General features: G+C 35.8%; 1 protein-coding gene across 1 annotated transcript in view; it reads right to left on the reverse strand.

Annotated features, from left to right (window-relative positions):
* The window catches only part of LOC145662243 (uncharacterized), a 45,212-nt gene extending 27,100 nt beyond the window's left edge, over positions 1–18,112 (reverse strand). Inside the window, exons 1-5 of the mRNA XM_081727611.1 lie at positions 17,884–18,112; positions 15,655–15,723; positions 7,988–8,347; positions 6,443–6,723; positions 3,768–4,022 (exon numbers count right to left, since the gene is read on the reverse strand). Of these exons, the coding sequence (XP_081583737.1) occupies positions 3,768–4,022; positions 6,443–6,723; positions 7,988–8,347; positions 15,655–15,723; positions 17,884–17,888 (970 nt within the window). The 5' untranslated portion in view covers positions 17,889–18,112. The remainder of the gene's footprint in view (positions 1–3,767; positions 4,023–6,442; positions 6,724–7,987; positions 8,348–15,654; positions 15,724–17,883) is intronic.
* Between the last annotated feature and the right edge of the window lie 243 nt (positions 18,113–18,355).

Consider the following 18,355-nt stretch of genomic DNA (forward strand, 5'->3'; position numbering starts at 1 on the left):
GACAGACTGAGTGGTTGAATTGGAGTCTAGCGTCTTTTTTTTAGTACCGAGGCTATACGAGACGTGAACTTACTGTTTAAAATGGAATTCGAACCACCGCATTTGTTTCAAGACCGGGAATCGAACTCGGGACCCCGTGGACCAAAAGTTTGCGCCGTAACCACTAGATTAGCGGGAAGAACACTATCCATAAAGACGGGAACAAATATGTAGTTTTGAAACTATTATTGGAGCCTGCAGTTAAGTACTCGTGCTCAATTCGAAGTTCATGGGTTCAAATCCGATGGCCATCTTGAGTAAGGTATTCCTTCTCATATAGTCTTTGGCCAATATGCTTCCACTCAACTCTCATTGTTATTGATATTTTTAAATTATTCTAGTGTAAATGGTCTCACGTGCTACATCTTAAAAGGTCATTAAATAAATCAGAAACAATGACAATGAATTATCAAAACAGTTTTTTTTTTTTTTAATCTTACTGGAAAGAAAGAAGCTTCAAAATTCTACTGATATTGCTAGTTAAAACTAATTAAGTTAATGAAAAAAAAACTAATTTAATGCCCTAAAATGCGTTGTAGGCTAAAGAAGATAAATGACAAATGCAAGTCAATGATAAGAGAATAAGTTGATTTTGAGTTTAACGTCCCTTTCAGCAACGAGGCTATATAAGACAGGACCTACTGATTAATGTGGAATCCGAACCACATGAGCTTCCGCCGGGAATCGAACCCGAGTTTCCCACGCTAACCGCTTAGCCACGAAGGAGCTCTCATTGATAAGAGAAATGAATGACGCAATAAATATACTTGGAGGGAACGGAAGAACTCCACGAAAACGTAAAGGTACGATGTTATGTACAACTTCAGATGAATTTGGATGAAACTAGGGACTAGAAATTGATGGAAATGAAGTGAAAGCTCAAGACTGGCATTTCGGTCTTACGGTCATTTTAAGCTAAGCTACTTTTCTCTTTCTTTCAAAAGGCAACGTGTAACAAAATAAAGAGAATGTGAACATACCAGGGTGAAAAAAATCATGATATAAACGTGCAAAATTTCAATCTTGTAGGTGCAAAAGGAAGCCCGTGAAAAATAATATTCCCCAAATACCCCAGACTCCCGTATAAAACAGGATCTCAGGTAACGGTTTCCTGAGACATCCCTATTTATCCTAGGAGCATAGTACGTACATAATTTCCTTGGAGCATAGTACGTACATAATTTTCTTCAGAATAAAACAGCCCTTCAAACGGTACCATTCATATGTCGCCATCTGAGGCGGGAAAATCACGATAAAGCTATTTTTGTTAAAAATACCCTTTTTTTAAAACATTTTTGCCCCTCTGGACCCCGCTGTTTCCAAGCAGAGATATGAAAACATCTGAAAATTATTAAGGGCTGCACTGAACGAGTGTGTAAAATTTCAGTCTTCTGAATGCAAAATGTAACCCGCCAAATAATAATAATAATAATTAATACGCATAACAAACAATATCTTTTTTAAATTTATGACGTCATCACACACTATGCCTCAACGCAGAAAGGCGTGAAAGCATATGTAACGTGTTCTAAAATGCCTCCAGTCTTGAAGAAAACTAATTAAAAAGCCTTATTGATACTTTTTTTAATCGAATAATGAAGATTCTACCCTATCACATAAAAATAGGTGATATAATTTAAAAGGTTAAGCATTAAGGAAAAAGTACAGCAACGTTTATCAAAATGACACGTTTTTTTTTCACAAAAGTTACTGATATTTGGCAGGGGCCTATTTTTAAAAACTCAGAACTAGCTTGCGGCATGAAATACGAAAATTTCGCCTAAAGTTATAAAATTAACAAAAAAAATCTGGAGAGGGGATAGCACCCCTCTAAAAAATACGCCCTATTATCTGGGAACAAATAAACAGACACGCGCAAAAAAGAATTTTCGTCTTAAATGTCGATGGTGATTTTTCTGTTGGAATAGTTAACGATTTTAAAACCCAAACCCAATGTTACGAAAAGAATAAAAGCAGAATTGCTCCGTTACCTTTCAAAACGGGATTTTCCCTAATCAACCTCTCCATGATACTTTTCATACTATACTGTACATTTGAGTCCACCCTGGAACATACTAATGATAGTAAATATGAAATTAAATTTGTTATTCAGATATATATTCAAGTCGCTGGACACCCATATATCGCTCTACTTTTGGATGAGCTTTTTTAAAAACTAGGAATAGATATGTTTGTACTGTAGTTCAACATCTTCATCCCACATTGAAATAGCTCCTACGAAGCCCAGACTTGACCAAACAATTCATCGTGGGAAATAATCAAGTGATACGTCTCTCATCGTCAGTTCAGGACAAATGAAACTTTTGCACTAACAGGGCTCATAGTGGTCTGGTCTCTTGTAAATAGTTGAAAAGTGACCAAAAACACACGAAAAAGTGACCAAAATCTCATAATGCCCCTTTTTTATTTTGTCAATCTCTCTTTGTTTGTTGTTTTGTTTCATCTTTTGTTCTTTAATTCTCCTTTCTTAGGTTTTCTAAGTATGCTTTGTAGTTAAAGTAAGCAGACTTAGCAGATGTAAGAAGCTTCTGAGTAAGTGGAACCAGTTCTGGGCTATTTCCGAATTTCTTCATCCCAGACATTATATATTTAACTTAGCATTGAGAGTTCTCAAAGCCATGCAATATTCAAATTTATCACCTACTCTTACGAAGAACATACTAGAAGCATAACACAAGACGAACATGATGAACCACACAAACACACACACACACAACGTTGAACGGAGTGTTAACTATTACGAGAGAAAACTAAAAGACTATTATGATAGAAGAAAGAATAGACACAGAAGGGTTCTCAACCCCACCTTGAGAGCTTAAGCATTCACCAACTATCCACTGTGCTTTAGAAAGAATAAAAGCTGAAGTGAGAATAAAGCTGACTGTTTCACATGTAGCAGCAAAGTACTGAAGCTTTCATAAGAGTAATGACTAACAAATTTCTACCTTTTTCCATTTATTTTTATAATATTCTTCTTAGCAAACTGCAAATGCAAAACATAAATCTCACGAAAAAGTCACTTTACCTCCCAAAAAAGTTAACTTTTAGTGACAAATTTGAAAAAAAAAAAAGTAACTTTTAGTTACCAACTTTAAAAAAAGTAATTTTTAGTTAAAAAAGTGACTCGCTATGCGCCCTCCACTAACAACTCAGATGCTTCGCAACATGACAAGGAAGACATGGAGATGCATACATTGGGTGTACAGCACGACGAAGCACATACAGATCCACTAGATACATGGTTCACATATACATAAGTACTTAACTATGTACTGTATGTATTAAATAAATTAAAATTACCAGTATACTAAAATCGCCTTCGCTCTGGTGCGAAGGTCCCCCAGGTTCGATTCCAGACCATGAGAGTTTGTGGGGAACATCGTATCCGTGGGTTTTCTCGTTTCGTCTCACATTCCGATTCCACTAATCACCAGCCTCTTTTAGCAAAGGGTATTAAAATTAAAGACTTTCTCATTCAATTCCATCTATTTACAGCTTGACAATACTCATATGATAACGTGACTCTGCAATGCAACATGGTGCTTCTAATTATTTACGATTATGTTTTTACTATTTGATGCTATATTATAAAAAATACTAAGTAGAAAGCTTGGCCTTAATCGCACATAGTAAAACCCGTCACAAATTGCTCAAACACTATTTAAATTATAATCAATACTTTTACAAAGAAAATAACTCCTGCTTACCAGGCGTAATGGATCTTTCATGCAATAGCAAGTTCTCCTTTGGTGAGCTTGTGCGTCTGTCAGGAACATCTGAGTTTCCAGACGTCGCAATGATCTCGGATATCTCTGCTGCTGGCAATGGACTTTGGATTTCAATCTTTGGCTTCGACTCAGGCCTCTTCCAATTCAACAACGGATTATTTTTCTGTATTCTCAATTTGCTCGTGTTTGTGTGTCGGATTGTGAATGGCTTCTTAGCGCTTGCAGAAGCAGATACTACAAAAAAGAAAAATACAGGATTAAATAGACAGTAAAACAGGATGTCTATCACCATAATCAAAACCTTTTTCACAGAAGGAAAACTTCTATACTTTCAATTACAAAATTAAAGGAAATAAAAACTTCAAGGAAAGTACTAATCTATAAATACCAGTGAAAACCCAAATTGCATATTCCACTGGTTTTATCACTCGTTAGGTGCGCAGTTCCTCTCTCTGTGAAATAATGGGGTCACGTTTTTTTTTTTTAGGGGGGGGGGAGAGCATTTCAATTCATTTCAGTGTTAAGAGACAAGAGTTTTCAACAAGTCCTTTTCTATCTACACGAAATCATAAAAATGCATTATATCATTCCTCCTTCATACAAGCAATAAACTAATCATACGACTTCATCTTTTCTTCTTTATTTTCTGGTTCTTCAAATAATTCATTTAACATTTTCCAGTTTTTCAATTTTAGCTATATTTTTCCCTTCGATCCTTTATTGACATTACTTCCCTGCGATGTATGGCTTCTTTAAATTGAGTACATGCATTTCTCATTGACAATGTCATCTACTTTGGAAAAGACTGGGCATCTAAACACTAGCTTCATCACAAACTATGCCGCGCCACTAATTTTTTAAATACTAATATGTGATTGAAAATGGAAAATCCACTTTCTGAGGGTGTATTACAAAATAAAGTACATCTTTACTTATTTAAGACAAAACTCTTCGTGTCCCTTTCAGGACGGAAGCTACAAGACGTGAACCTGCATTTTAACATGGAATCTGAACCACAATGATAAATAATTTAAAGGCTCTCCCACCGGGAATAGAACGCGAGACCCAAAACACCGAAGGATTAAAACAATGTTCCGATTTTCCTAGAACTCCTAACAGCTACCCGCATGAGTCATCGCGAACATCTATAAAATACTTAATTGTCAAATTACAGAAAAGTCACTAACTACATCTATACAGAAAAAACCGAAGAGTATTCAGTTGATAGATATAATTCTCGTTGTGTAACCTTTACATCGACTAAGGAACAGCTGATGAATATCCTGAACAGTCACAAGTACTGGTTCTTGAGGATAAAAGAGTTGTTAACCTTTTAACTGGAAGAAAAAGTAAAACAATTACATTTCCGTAGACTTATTATATCATTGTTGCATTTGCTCGAAAGCAAACGTGATTGTCCATTTCACAGCTGTAATGCAAATGGCACGTGGTGATTAGCAAAGTGGTTTCATGATAGAAAAGTAAAGACAATTTTATTATATACAAGGTGTTTCAAAATAACAACGACAACGTTTGGGAGGTGATTCCTGATACCAAGATAAGACAAAAAGTATATAGACGAACCTGGGTGCACAAATGCTTGCTTTCGGCGTTATAGGCTACCGAAAACATGAGAAAATGAACTTTACAGGTCCATAGCTCCACAAATTTGGGATCTATCATAGTCGAGTCAAGACCACTTAGGAACTAATACGTGTGCTATCTAAAAAATCCATGTTTCAGAATCCTAAGGTACTCATGCGGCAATTTTTATGAAGGGAATTTGTCTACGAGTAAATAAGTTGAAGTACTCACCAACTACCTCTATAAAAATTGTTGTGGAAGTACTGCAGAATTCTGAAACTTGATATTTGGATAGGGCACATACTAGTTCCTAAATCTTGACCCGACTACGGTAGGTCCCAAATATTTGGAGCTATACACCTTTAAAGTTCATTTTTTTCATGTTTTCGGCAGCCTACAACTCCGAAAAGAAACATTTGTGCACCCAGGTTGATCTATATTTTTGTCTTATCTTGGTGTCAGGAATCTCCTCCCAAACGTTATCGGTGTTGTTTTGAAACACCTTGTATGTGTACGTGAATCAGCCAATAGAGTGATACAATGTGAATATACAGGTAAAGAGAAATGGAAAAATGAGGTTACTCTTCGTTAACTGTACTTCAACCGCATTCGCTCAGCCGGGTTTCAGTAGGCACATCATTTTATGACTACACTAGATTGTCTTTGACCAGTTTGATGTACTTTCTGGCGTTTGCATGTGTTGTCACATAACTTCCTCTGAGCGTCTTCATATGCTGATAGTGAACGTGATGTGTGTAAAGAAGAAAGGCGTCCTAACATGCCTGCCGCTTATATTGGCCACACAATGGGAGGGAAAGCCTTTCAAAGATTTTTCAGGAGAATGTGCTAATATGGTCATGCTGCCTACTAGAATTTGTAAATCAGACTAAAAAGATGAAAATAATGGAAGTGGGATTCGATCCGGCCAAACTGGTTCTTCGTAGATCAAGGAATATTATTAGTGAAGTATATACAAATATAAAAGGAAGGTATTTAATTAAACACGTATTCATATGGAATATTGTACAGTAGTGGACAAATATTAGTACTGCAAAGAAGGAATTTATTACCTGGTGCAGGTTTGGAAGGCACTTTGAAAACTGGCTTCTTGCTACTGGTAGCTTCAGGTTTAACACTGGAAGCAACGGATTTTCTGGGTGGACAGCCTATACCAGCTTTCTCTTCAAGTTTTGGTGCTTTAACTTCAATTTTATGTAAATCTTTACTTGATTTCTTGACTCCAAGAATGCAAGCGGAAACTGTGACTGAGCCACTAGAAGCAGGTTTATTCCTTAATAAGCGAGCTGCAATGCGCTGCTCTCTTATTCTTCTCCATTCATGAAGCTGCTCCCTGAAGAAAGAAAGAAAAAAAAAAAAAGAAAGAAAGAAAGAAAAAAATGTATATTTTCGGACATGCATACTAACTAAATCATTGTTTTCTTCAAACAAAACCTTTCAGAAACCATGAGCTTTAATTACGTAAGTTTCTCCTTGGACAAGTAAGAAATTTAGTTTTCAACGGAACTATACATTTCCAAACATTGCTTCTGTGGTTCCAAACATGTAGTTTTTTTAAGTATAGATTGCCACAGAAATCACGTTTATTTTATGAAGATACATTTCCTTAGCGCTCATTAAATTGTTACTTTCTTCTTTCGAAAATTTAACCACAAATTACCATTTTCCTTTCAGTGTGGTAGTAATCATTGAAAAATCACATTTTACTGTCATTGATACAAGAAAACAACATTATATATAAGAACAAGCTAAATTCCTGGCGCAAGAACCCTAAAAAGCCTGAGCCTACTAGCCGGGTTGGGGCACCCTTTAATGCTGGGCTTCCAGACCGGAGTTCGCCCCTTTTTTCTAGTAGCTCCCCAATCGTCCTTACGACGCTGGGTGGACGCCTCAATGTCAATACTACCTAATGAGTACAAACGGTCACCCAGGTATTCCGGTGCAGCTAAGGCGTTTTCATATAGAAACTCTTTTACTTCTTTTTATACTATACATTTATTTAGAAGCCAGACACAATGCTGCAAATATATCACATTTCATCCATCCATGAGGTTGACAGGTCTAAATTAATTATAAAAACAGGCTGTTTATCTTCTTTATTTAACGCACCGTAGTCGGAAATAGGTTCTCCTAATTACGTCTAATAACTCATGTTTATTTTAAGCAGAATATTTTAATGCATCCTCATCCACAAACACAGGATAAAAACAAGTGAAGTGTGGTCAGGTTATTTTGGGCAGATATTCTGAACGAATCTATATTTTATATCTCAGAAATTACTACTTAAAATAGGAAACGTATACCCATGATAAAAAAAAAAGAAAAATTGCTTTTCCTTTAAGAGGTTTCCTCAGGCATCTAGCCACCTTTTTCAAAAATACAGTTTTCAGAACAACACTTTTATTCCGTTAATTATTTACGCTTATAAACCTGTAAAACAGAATTATCAATATCACTTTCACTGGTCATGTGTGTTCGACATATAAACTAAAGTTTAAAATCAGTGAACAGTTTACAGTAAAGAGTCTATTTACAAGTACTAACATGAAATATGTTCTATTTTGCCTTTAACCCATTCATGTATAATGTAAACGTACCTCGTTTTTTCAGTCTGTTCTGACAAGTTCCCATTTACTTCCTTTTTGGGTTCCTCGCGTTTCGTAACTGGAGTTGTGGTGCGTGTACTTGCTGCCAACCCACTTTTTATTGTGCTCTTTGATGTAGAACCAAATTTTACATCTTTCTTGGAATTAAAAGGCGTATAAGTGGATGTTCCTCGCCTAGTTTCAGTTTTTGTCAGGTTTCTGGACGGACCCATTCGTCTGTTCATCTGGCTATTAGCATCTTTCAAAATCGTCTCAGGCTTGGCCGAACTCTTCTTAGCCGAGGCCCGTGCATATGAAGACGTACGAATTTTTTTCGTTGTGTTTTCTGCAGCATCAGGATCGGATAGCACTCTGAAAAAAAAAAAAAAAAAAAAAAAAAAACGTTTTGATAGAAACCATTCCGTTTATATCAATACAAAATACATTTAGTCAAAACTTTAATGTTGTAGAGATTATTCTTATCGTGCAGCACAGTTAGTATTAAATTTATAAATTATAACTGATTTGAAGAGACTATTAACATCTCGATCACACTCGTTACTTCACTAAATGTACAGATGTGAGACAATTTTTCAATTTGGCTTGATATTTGACACCAGTTAAATTAGTATTATGAATTTTAAACATTTTATTTTTCTAAAAAGAGGAAAAAGAACTGGTGCCTTCCATTTCAATTCAGGCAGAGCAGGTACCATCACCATCTCAGATATTGTTGAAACTTTTTTTCATAGAAACTATGTTTTTTTAAGCGACCCGTATTTCCCGTTTTTTTTTTTTTTTTTGTTATGTCGAAGAAAAAATTCCCACCAAGTAATGGGCCATTAACGAAGGGTAGTACAATTTATGCATTGTAGAAAACAAAAAATGGTCAACTTCGGAGCCCCATCATTCAGCAATGGAGCCACGTAGAGTTATAATTCTTGTTGTGATATGTACATAGGAATATAAATTTTGTTATAGTTTGGTTTGCGCGTGCGTTATCTTTTTGTACATAAATGAACGTCAGTTTATCTGAAAAGTCAAAGTTCGCGACTTTTTTGGAGCATTTCCGGTTCGAATTTTAAAATTCTGTTTTCACGGTTGGTAAGACCTAGTTACCCGCTTTCCGAAAAAACTTTTGTATCGCTTGTGTGTGCACCACTTCGTAAAAAAAAACCTTAAAATTGTTAAATTTTGAAAAATCGCAATTTTCTCGAAAACACCATTTTTTAAATTCTGAAATTTTGTCAGATAGTTCAATTTTACATGAATAATAAACACACCAAATATCATTCTCGACCAATCCTTCATGAATTAACTACACACTTTTCAAGTTAGCGAAGTTTTGTTGATTTTGATGTCGCAATTGGCAACTCTGCGAACAATAAAAGTGCAACAATTTGATGATGTTTGTGGTTCTCATTCATTAAATAAAAATAAGACACGTTTCTCTAAGTACCTCTTAGTTTTTTCCTTTTATTAAGTTCTGTAATGTGCCCATTTTTTTTTTTTTTTTTTTTTTTTTTTTTTTTTTTTTTTTTAAGCAGAGAGCCTCCATTGCATTTTTATTGCAGGCAATGGATAGACTCGATACATCACTGCATGGTGATTAGTCGTACGTGGACCACCACCACATCCAAGCAGACCATCGCAAAAATTTCCAGTATATACAACGTAAATATTCCAGTGCAAGTTAGAAGAAAAAAAAAAAGGATGTGAAACGTGTTTCATACGTGCGTGATTTAAACTATGCTCTTCAATCGAAGTTGTCATAAATGACCAAGTTCGTCTTGTCACGCTTATATGCAACTCAACAACAAAATCAAAAATATTGGAACTCTTTCCGTCAATCACAAGACACATGATCGACAAAGCCCGAACAATCGTACGTGAGAAAGGTGTGTACGGCAGATCCGTACAACAACCATCCAATAAATTCTGATGATCTTCAAACAGCCCTGAATTATTACCTTAGTGATAATTTGGAATGCTCCAGACAAAGTCCCAATAAGTGTGTTGTCATTACAGTGATCGAAAATGGAGAAGTTAAAAAAATCGAAACTTTTTTTTATGCGTTCCATCAAAGAAATTTACGGACTGTTTAAACAGAACAATTCCAGCATAAAAATGGGTCACTTGAAATTTTATACTATTCGACCAAAGTGGGTCAGTCCTCAACCTGTGAAGGAGGGAGGGAGGTGTATATATGTATATACAGTGCGAATTTTAAGTTAACTGCTACTGCGTTGCAACAAATCAAAGATACAGCCTGTATTGAAGCCGTCATGAATGGAATATTTTCATTAGTAGTATGATCCGTGGAAAATGACAGCTGTCTTCTTCAAGAATGTGGTGAATATCCTGGAATGGAAGGAGTAAGTGCGGAGTCTTTAATTACTGATCCTGATGAAAGTGTTACGTAGGCCAGGGCGCAACATTTCCAAAGTCAGACGCACTCGCCAATCCATAAATGATGGTCGCCAGCATATCGTTCACGTACAAATTATAATTATCAGAGGTCTCTCCACAACCATCAATACGGCCTTTGATTTGACAAAGAAATAGATTACATCACGGCATAAAATTTCAAAACCAGACAATTAGATTCAGGGTAATTAATTTTGAATTGAACGATTCATATATGTTAAAAATATCTTATTTATACCTTAAGACTTCACGTTTGTGTAACGCTCTCTCTCTCTCTCTCTCTACACTGAAGTACCAGTTGTCGATTGCAGTTTTCGGATCAAAGTCTTTAAGTGAAGCGCCATTGACGGAAATTGTCAGCAAATCATCCAGTGTGTCATTCTTCAGTGAATTCCTGTAGGCAGTCTTAACTCTCTTGAGACTGCTGAAGCCTCTCTCATAAGCAGCAGTACTCACAGCAGGTAAAACTGCACATTCAATTGAGGGTGGGAAAGGACGGGCGAATTACAACGTTGTGAAGACATCACTTTCCATGTCCGTTGTCAAGACTTTCACTCGGTAACTATTTTCGTGCAAAACAGAAACTGCGCATCCCTGTGAGTTCAGGCAGAAACCATTCCTACTAAACATGGGTCGTCAGCTCTAAATTTCTAGTCGCCATTGGCGAGCTGGCGACCGGAAATTTTGAGCCCTGACGTATGCCATATGGGAAAAGAATGATCTCATTGGGAGAAAAAAAAAACTGTTCCACTTTCTGTTTTCGTGTTTTACGTTGCTGGTTTAACTGTAAGAATTGAATTCATGATTACATCAAGAAAATCCAAAGAAAATTAATTACTAAGAGGAAAAGCATCGTGTAAAACTTCAAGATATAATTTCTATTTTACTGCATGTGGATTTTGCTGAAAACTGGTTATTCTGCAAAGTGAAATCCAGAGTTATCACTAGAAAAACTAGTTTATCTCCATCTTTACGGCAGTGGTATATTATTATGAAACAACGGATAGTTTTACTGTAATAAACGATGCCAAAATACACGATTCGGCTCATGTACTCATAGTCATAGACAAGATACTAATAATAATCGAAGAAAAATGGCATGTGTCTACAAATTCCCTAACGATGTCCGTGATTTCTGATGGTGCTGCATCCAAATTGAAAGTCGCCTTTCAGATGTCCGAGATGCGGACAGGGCCGATCAAGCATTGGATTTTCAGTGAAATCGGCAACGGCAAGGATCCCTACGAGGTATTGGGGGGATTGTAAAGAATGTGTCAACGCGGCATAACCTTAGGTAAAAACACACAGTATTATAACAGTAAAAGAATTCCTGAGTGTAGTGCAAATACAAACCCCAGGTATTACTCTCGTTTTTTTCTTTTTCCAAAAACTGAAATCGCAAAAAGCAAGAATGGGAAAAGGTGCGACCGGTAACTGGTATTCAACGAAGCAACCTTTGGCTTTCGAAAAACAGTGAAATTTTTGTGCCAGTAATGGATCACCATGAATTAACTTCATGCTTCCCCTAAAATTGAGCTTCTGCAATTCAAAGTGTACATTTAAGGAGAATGCAAAAAGGAACTTTTACACGCATATATGATAACCAGTGGTGGGTAGCGGAAATATTACCAATAAATCATGAATTACGTGAAGTTGAAGTGTTGTTTATGCTTCCAAATGGACCTTCAACAGAGTACAGGTTTCCAGAAGAGCATAAGAAAAGTGAGAATAAGTGTTTTGTGACTGTCAAGAATGTGCCCACGAGTTGTGAGTGCTCCAAAACCTATCGGAGCTCTGCGTGGTTACATGCTGGAAAGACACTAAGCAAACAAATTATTGATTCAGTGTGTGAAAAAAACAGCTTTTCGAAGACCATTTTAAATAAGTAAACTTAAAATTTGCATGTTTCGTAATGGTAATTTCCACCTCAGATTACTTCGGTTTACGAAAACAGAGGAGTGGGGAGGGCTCATTTCATTATTTCAGAGAGCCTTTTTGATCAAAATGCTAAGAAGCAGTCAAGAAAAATGTTTGTCTCTATTTAGTGAACATGAATTACAAACATCATCAAATTCTTGCACTTTTATTGTTCCCAGTGACATCAAAATTAACGAAACTTCGCTAACTTCAAAAGGCTGTAGTTAATTCATGAAGGATGGGTCGAGAATGATATTTGGTGTGTTTATTATTTATGTAAAATTGAACTATCTGACAAAATTTCAGAATTTTAAAAAAATGGTGTTTTCGAGAAAATGACGATTTTTCAAAATTTGACAATTTCTCGATTTTTTTTCTTTCCGGCAAAACAGTTGCACACAGAAGCGATACCCGGTTTTTTCAGAAAGCGAGTAACTAGGTCTTACCAACCGTGAAAACAGAATTTTAAAGTTCGTGTCGGAAGTGCTCAAAAAAATCGCGAACTTTGACTTTTCAGATAAACTGACGTTCATTTATTAATTTATGTACAAAAAGATACGCATGCGCAAACCAAACTATAATAAAATATAGTTTATTTATATCCCTATGTACATACCACAACAAGAATTATAACTCTACGTGGTTCCACTGCTGAATGATGGGGCTCCGAAGTTGACCATTTTTCATGTTTTCTACAATGCATAAATTGTACTTCCCATCTTTGATGGACCATTATTAGGCGGGAAAATCTTTTCGATCACACACACACACACACACACAAAAAAAAAGGCGCTTAAAAACACGTCTAGTTTCTATTAAAAAAAAAAAAAAAGTTTCAACAATATGTGAGATGATGATGATACAATTTTATGTTTTCCTGCCTGAGTTGAAATGGAAGGCACCAACTTTCTTTTAATTATCTAATCATTTTAGTTCAGTTAATGCCTCTATATTGAGATAAAATAGGTTCATGTTACTAAACCGCATCAATGATTGTATTACTAGCATTCACTGTTCACGTTTTATACATCCAGAAAGGAACGTAATTTTGCGTAGTACGATTAAGATTTATGGGGTACTTTTATTTGGAGTACAGAGTACCCGCAAGTCGTCATCACAAATAGATAACGCAACGTATGAATCGTACTTTATGACAAAGGGGCCTGAATTAAACCTGGATCAACAATACATTAATGAAAGGGGGAAACAACCGATTTAAACTTATTTTACACTACAGGAGTGAGTGTGTTTGTGTGGCTGTTCTGAGAAGCGAACTGGTGGCATCGGCACGGTATGTCGGAGATCCCGAGTTCGAGTCTCGGTCTAGTCAAATCACTTTTCCATTCTTTTTAAGTTACTGGATCAAGAATGTATAAATAAAAGCGGGAACCATATTACAAACCTGAGAAACGCCAATAAAATCTGCTTAAATTACGATCAAAATTTAATAAGAAAGAATTTCCTTGCGATTGAAATAAAAACAAAAACAAAAAAACACCTCTTTAGTAAAAAAATGAAATGAAATCTTTAAGTTTAACGTCCCACGCTTATGCCGGTTAGGCTAAAGGAGACGGTGATAATGAGAAATGAGTGAAGTGGTGGAATGAAGAAAGTGGGAGGAAACGGGAGAACCCCGAGAAAACCCAAGATCACGGTGTTTGTCCACTACAAAGTTCACACGGCGCGAGCTGGGATCGAACCAGGGACCCCAAGCACCGGAGGTGAACGCTCTACCACTGAGCCACCGTGCCCCCACCTCTTTAGTAATTTTTCAAAGTAACAGTAAATGAAATTACAACACGAGCTGATTACTACGTCTCAGAGTGGCGTAAAATTACGAAGCTTATCTATTATTTTAAGATAAGTTAAAAAGAACCTAAGGCAAAACTGTTTCATTTCATACTAAAGGAACTGTTATTCAAGAAAGCTCTAGAGAGACCCGAAATAACATAATAAAACAAAAAACAAAAGTTAACTTGTGGCTTCCAGGTTAGTGCGTACGTATTCATGATAGCTCATTAACTTCGAATATTTCTTAACAAACTAAATAATGAAATTAACTATTTTTATTATTACAATGAATCATGTCTTGGATAAAATTTAAGATACGTACATTTTATGAGTAGGTGGTCCCATGTAGCATACCGGTATTCGCTAACGTTCTCGCCTATGGTGTGAGCGGTCCCAGGTTCGATTCCCGGTAGGGAAACTCGGTCGGAAAGATGTTTCAAAAAGAATCATCCGATTTAAAATATAAATAGTATTCACAGCATAAAACAGATATTTCAGATTAATTTTATATTACAAAGGTAATCATTATTATTATTATTTAACATAGCAAATCATAAGTGCTGAATATGGCTCCTTTGGGATGCATGGTATATGTCCATACGGTAAACTTTTGAAGACTCTGCCGGATGCACACATTTTCTTCTCACACGCGGAGACAGACACTAGATTTTCCTTTACACAAACAATATGTGTTTTGGAATTGTTTATATCATTGCCCAATGCTCTGAGCGGTAGGAGCTTTAACACCAGGGTATTGTCGACGAAATTCCCACCAGGTTATTGGCGAAGCGTAGAACGCAAAATTATTTCTGCTGTGCAGTCACCATCCTAACAGTGAAGTGACAGGTAAAGGAAACACACTATTGTAACTACTGGCAGCCATGTGAAACTTGAGAATTTCTCTTTCGGACGGTTTATTTTTGGTTCAGGACGGATATACAGCTGATTAGTTACATTTGTTTGAAATCGGATGATCCTTTTTGAAACACACTGTACTCATGTATTATGTCATCCCATGTCCTGTTAAGGTTGCCTTTATCCATATACTGTAGTAATATACGTATGGATTTCTTCCTATTTCAGGGCGCTGCATTTGAAGGGTAAGGGGAAAAAAGAAGGAATGCCCATGTATGAGCTTTTTCGGGTGCTTTGTCCTATCTGTTAATGACTCTTGGTTCTATTTTACTGAATATGCCATACATGCGTAGATGTAAAAATGTCCATGTAAATAGGGGCAAAAGCTGTAACTAACCCTATTCCTTTTACGCGGTTTTCAATATTTAAACGCCGTTTTCTCAAAAATGCAGTTTTGTGACATTCCTTCTTTTTTTCCCTTACCCTTCATTTGTCTTTTTCAATATTTAAATGAAAATCTGCATGTAAATATGAATATAAAAAGTATACGCACGCACAAAATCTCAAATATGAAGAAATACTGACGATTCTTCCTCCTCTATGAATACAGATAAGGATTTCTATAAACGCATTCAATTTAAAGGAACATATATCATTCATAATATACGATGGTAGAAATTGATTCTTACCGTTTTCTGCTCGTAACAGAAGTGCGTGTACCAAGACGGATGTTCTCCTTCGTTGCCATCGACATGGTGCTGAAAATATTTATAAAGTTTAATGTTTTCTCAAAATCAAAATTTTATTTCAAAATTTTTCGAAAAGTACATATTTTAAAATTTTGAAATCAATACCGTGAATAGATAGTATTGTTGTAAAGCATCTGGCAAAATATGAATTTGGGATGCTAATGGGTTCATCGTTAAAATAATTCAAAACGAACACTTGATTTTTCCAAGAATACTCTGTACGTAGGGTAATAACACAAGAATACTCTTTTACACTTCTGTGAAAATAAAAACGAACACTTACTCGAAGAAAGAGTATAGTTAAGTCCTAGTGTTAGTTTTGATTCTTTTTTACAATGAACCCATTATCATCCCAAATTCATATTTTGCCAGGAGCTTAACAACAATACTATCTATTCATGGAATTAATTCCAAAATATTAAAATATGCAATTTTTTAAAAAATTTGATTTTGAAAAAATAATTCTGTATTAGCATTTATGATCTACATCACAGGAAGGGGCATGAAAAATGCTGTAAAATGACACCTCAACCAGCTCTCTAGCTCAATTAGGACGGCATTACTGCTGTATCGCCGGGCCAATTTGAAAATTGAAAAAAAGTACCAAAATGTACTGCATTCGGTTATATTTGATTGGATTACATTGGGTTACGTTAGATTACGTTATTAGGTGTGTAGTTATACTATACGGATCCACAATATAAATAGTAGTAGTAGTAGTAGTAGTAGGAACGGGTTAGAAGCCCCGCAGGGCTTCGTTGGGTTTTGTTCTCGACATGAAACGGGCAAATTAAAGACTTGCCCAAATTTTTCTGTGCATCTTACAGTCTATGGATCCGTATAATAAAACAAGCCTACATCTCCGCGAACTAGTCCATCCGCCTCCACATACAGTCCCGCTTACAACATCAAAACCAATCAGCAAATACAACCACTTTCTTAACTTTTACTATTCCCCTTACCTGACTTTCACTCATTCTTCCTCACAAACTTAAATAAATTCTCTAATTAACTCCGTAAATTTCCTAAAACGGGTCCGGCAACACAGCAGTTAACCCATTAGGGCAGCCGCAATTCCAATTTCAAAATACACTAAACAAACTATTTTGAGTGATTTTTTGAAACTTAATAGCCTTATCTACAATACCGGTTGAGATATAAAGATGAAATTTGATACTTTTCTTATTCAATATAAATGATACCCCTGTTCAAAATTTCATGACAATCTGAGATGGTAAGGTAAATTTTGCTTTCAAACTGTGTTGATTTGACCTGATACGGCTCTGTTAAGCTTTAAGGGGGCACCTTTTTCACCTATTTTTTTGCAATATTCTACTCCGATTCGGTCCTTTTAAGGTTTCATGCGTTAAATTAGGATCCATAGTATAAGTAGTAGTAATAGGAATGGGTTAATAGCCCCGCAGGGGTTGCTGGATTCTGTTCTCGACATAAAATGGGCAATCATTTCCACTAGCTTTACTGTTTGTACAGATCCCCAACTGCCTTCAAAAAATTGTGTGCAATACTTTTACTACTTGAACACCACTATCAACTAATTTCTCATGTAAATCATCCTGTTTTTTGCCACTTTTGGCCCTCCCAATACTAGTTACTTAGATAAGATTAGACTAAGTATTTTTAGTATCCGTTACAAGTAAACACGGCGGGGTTTAAAAGAAGTTGAACCCTATTTATGCATAACGTGGGGAAGGTTCTAGAATGCTGGACTGCACACACAGGTAAAGGCGGGTTAGTAGCCAGGTTGGTTAATATTCAATTCAAATAGTGATGCCAAGTAAGCAATAGGAAGTGGACGTGGGTTAGAACCAGGTTAATTACTTTATTACAACTGAATGTATACTACCCAATCTTCCCGAATCGTGCCCATAACATCTGAAGAGTCACTATATTACCTTCACGCATCACTATTGACAATTTCCAGGTGAAGTCTACTAGATGTTAACATTGCAAATAGGCGAATACAACACCTCTAAAGGAACAGATAACTCTAATAAAATAATATAGACACGTTCGCCGTTATTCTTAAACTATGCGAACATTCCTTACAAAAAATATGAAGTATAATTATGGAAATTTATGATACAAAACCATTAAATAATTCTCACAACACTATGATGATTTTCCTCTATTACAATTTTAAATACTTACCTCATAATCTATGAAATAACTAATGGTTGAATAAGTTATACAACCACTACTTTCATGTAATATCAACTAGATACAGAATTGTTATTCTCAAATTATCATGCATTTATCATTTACAATTTCATAATCCACACTTTCTTAGTTATTCACTGCTTGAAATTCATACAAACAGGTTCCAACCATAGAATATATTTTGAAATATACGGACATTACTGTGATTGGTCGATTCTCATAAGGGGAAAGATACTACCATTGGTCAAAGAAAAATTTACATAAAATAGGGAATATAAAATATAATAGTCGCAGCCAAAAGGCCTAGTCGACAGCTTCACTAAGAATAATTTCAAAGTTGTATTATTTTAAAAGAAATTCCGCATTATGCAGAGTCGTTTTGACGTATTTTTAGCGTCAAACTAAAAGCATGACTACTGCAGGAAACGTATGTTAGTAGAACACTTTAGTATGACGCTAATCA

The sequence above is a fragment of the Thermobia domestica genome, chromosome 10, assembly GCF_964235325.1.
Source record: "Thermobia domestica chromosome 10, izTheDome1.hap1.1, whole genome shotgun sequence".
Classification (NCBI taxonomy): domain Eukaryota; kingdom Metazoa; phylum Arthropoda; class Insecta; order Zygentoma; family Lepismatidae; genus Thermobia; species Thermobia domestica.